The sequence below is a fragment of the Lipotes vexillifer genome, unplaced genomic scaffold, assembly GCF_000442215.2.
Source record: "Lipotes vexillifer unplaced genomic scaffold, Lipotes_vexillifer_v1.1 scaffold98, whole genome shotgun sequence".
Taxonomy (NCBI): Eukaryota; Metazoa; Chordata; class Mammalia; order Artiodactyla; family Lipotidae; genus Lipotes; species Lipotes vexillifer.
This window is the reverse complement of record NW_006799611.1, coordinates 964,241-967,270: the sequence shown is the minus strand read 5'-3', so window position 1 is coordinate 967,270 and position 3,030 is coordinate 964,241. Positions and strand designations below refer to the sequence as shown.

The window sequence follows — 3,030 nt, the reverse complement described above, 5'->3', positions numbered from 1 at the left end:
GGGTCAACCAGTTGGCATAGCTAAATCACTGGCAGATTTTGGATGAAGAGTTCAGCCAAAGAGGAATACTGTCAGCCTGTGTTTTCCCTGGATACGCTGCCCTTCATGCTTTGAGCTCCTTGAGGGAGGGAGGGCGGGGGAAAGGATAAACAATGAAGTGTTCCTTCCAGAAACCTTAGAAAAACTGCCAAGAGACCAAGAGATTTCCAGATGGTTGGGAAAACCAAAGATTACAACAAAGCAAATCACAAATAGGCATTGATTAATGTGCTTTGTGTGGGTGCACTTCTTTACCATCTTAATCAGGAGCATCAGACACCGTGTGAATTTCCATCCGGGAATCTAGGGCCATCTCTGAGGCCGACGCATCATTTTCTAGTTTCTGTTCCACATACACATCTGTTCTCTCAGGGGACTCGATGCGACTCCTGACTTCAGCTATGCCAGGGTGGTTTTTCCGCAGGTGCTGGTTGAGGGTACCTTGGAATGGAAAGCACTTCCCGCAGATCTCACAGCGGAATGGTTTATCGTCGGTATGGCCCCGGATGTGGTACTCCAGCTGGTCCTTCCGCGTGTACTTCTTCCCACAGAACTTGCACACAAAGGGGGTGATTCCCATATGGAGTCGCATGTGCCTGTCAAGGCTTCCCTTCTGGTTGAAGGACTTTCCACAGTAAATACAGATCAACCTCTCATTGTACGGGTACCAGTGACCTCTTGCACTCCTCTCCCGGGGGCTGCTCTCAAACCCGGGGTTATTCATCATAGCTTCACTGTCGGAACCCTGCACCAAGCCCTGCAGATCACTGTGCAGATGGACAGACAGAGCCCGCTTCTGGCGGGCACGACCTCCTCGGAAACAGCTCAGCATAGATCTGGATGGGCTGGAATTACTCAAACTTCCAAAAGCTTCAGCTACGCCGGCTGGCTGTGAAGCTGCCTGGGAGTAGGAGTAGGCGTGCTGGAGCACAGAACCATAGGAGCCCACATTCACGGCCACAACTTGTTCCCCATCTACCATCTCGGTGTGGTAGCCATCGTCTCCCAGGGAGGAGCTGTCGGAACAGCTGGGACGGTCAGACTTTTCCATCTTCACTTTCACCTCAGTGATCTGGCTCTCCCTCCCCAGCAGGTCCCCTTGCTCATGGTCCCCCTCGATCTGAATCTCGTACTCAGAGACGCTCCCACTGCTCCCTCGGTCCGAGTGCCCTTCCTCCTGTACACGGCTGCGCAAGGCTTTGCTGGGTGTCGTCTCCATCCGAAGATCACTGCTTGTGGTAGGCTGCCGTACCTGCGAGCAGTATGGAGGGGAGATCTCCACCGGGTTGGCAAAGTAGCTGCTGTCTTTAACTCCATTACGACTCTCTGGAGTCTCTTCCGCACCGACGGTCACAGAGTCCACATCTCCAACACTGATTTTTGAATGGATGCTCTCTAGGATCTGCGTGCACTTGTCAATGACACACTGCATCTGAAGAAAGCTAGCTGCAGTCAGAAAACTGACAACATCCTTCAGCTGCAAGGACATTCTTCCAGTGTAACAAAATGAAAGCAACTGTTCAAACACATTAGGATTTTTAATCACTGATATTGACAAGCCACTCATGGTACTTAATGCTGAATGGTCCCGGAAGTAGGGGGAGCTGGCCGCAAGGACTGCTTTGTGGGCTCGGAATGGCTGACCCTGAATGTGGACGATGATGTCACATAGTTTCCCTTGCAGGCGGAGCTCGTTTAGCTGGCTCAGAACGGTGCTGCTGTACTCCGGCACATCAAACTGAATAAAACTGCTGCTGTCCATTTCTACTGACATGAAGCGTAATCTGAGGAAAGAGAGAGTTTCATAATTCGCCAGTGACTCCTCACTAAGTACAAGTGGCATAAACACAGCCTTGCAAAAATACCACCACCCCCTCCATTGTAGCTACTATACCTCCTAGGGTCCGCCTGAGCATTTCTTTTCTCCTCTTACTTATTTTCAGTCTTTCATGCCTTGGTTAATTCACCTAAAGCTAAATAACCTAATGATCCATTAGCCAAGTCTCCTAATTACCTGACATACATCTTGATCAAAGTAAAACATGTAACATACAGTAGAGCCATTTTAGCTCTAACTGAGAACTTGGTATCCTTTTAAGAAATGTATTTTTCTGTTTCACCTACCTTTGAGGATTTGAAGTACTCTGTAAAACAGAAGTAAATTCATTTAAAAAAATGCTCTGCCTTATTTGTATATTTCCAATTGGTATTTTGCAAGTATATAGCACACTGGATACACTGAATGGAGCTTAAACCTTTTTAGAGTTTGAGTTGTTGTCTTGATGTGCATTTTTTCCCCTTCAGCTCTACACACATTTACATCCTTTTGGATTGGTAATTCATAGCGCAATGCTCGGTCGCCTTCAGTGAAGAGTTTTTAGACAGGAGGATCAAGGAGAGTGATGGACACGTCAGGAGTGCATCATCCTCGGCTAGTGCTCACACTGCTGGCGTGCTCAGGACAGGCTGGCTGCCCTCTGCCTAGAGCCCACAGCCCTGATCACTCAAAACTACAGAACGGTGTAGAGCCCAGGCTGCATTCTCTGACCAAAACAACAAAATTAGATCTCACATTTATATTTTTGTTTTTAAAACCCAATCAATAGGGCTTCCCTGGTGGCGCAGTGGTTGAGAATCCGCCTGCCGATGCAGGGGACACGGGTTCGTGCCGTGGTCCGGGAAGATCCCACATGCCGTGGAGCGGCTGGGCCCGTGAGCCATGGCCGCTGAGCCTGAGCATCCGGAGCCTATACTCCGCAACGGGAGAGGCCACGACGGTGAGAGGCCCGTGTACCGCAAAAAAAAAAAAAACCCAATCAATAGAAATTTAAACACCTCCTGAATAAGCACTGAATCAAAGACAAAATCAATAAGGAATAAAGCTATTTAGAAAATAAGAAAACTCACATCAAATCTGCAGTACGGGTTTAGGAATGAAGTTTACTTATATCTTCAACTTAATTAACAATGCATCCAAAAAGAGATGGACAG

The 3,030-nt window shown here is 48.1% G+C and overlaps 1 protein-coding gene across 1 annotated transcript; it reads right to left on the bottom strand.

Annotated features, from left to right (window-relative positions):
• Positions 1–298: 298 nt before the first annotated feature.
• Positions 299–1,819, bottom strand: ZBTB34 (zinc finger and BTB domain containing 34). Its single transcript, XM_007471710.1, has one exon. It carries the CDS (start codon positions 1,811–1,813, stop codon positions 299–301), a length of 1,515 nt encoding a protein of 504 aa, XP_007471772.1. The 5' UTR covers positions 1,814–1,819.
• Positions 1,820–3,030: the final 1,211 nt, after the last annotated feature.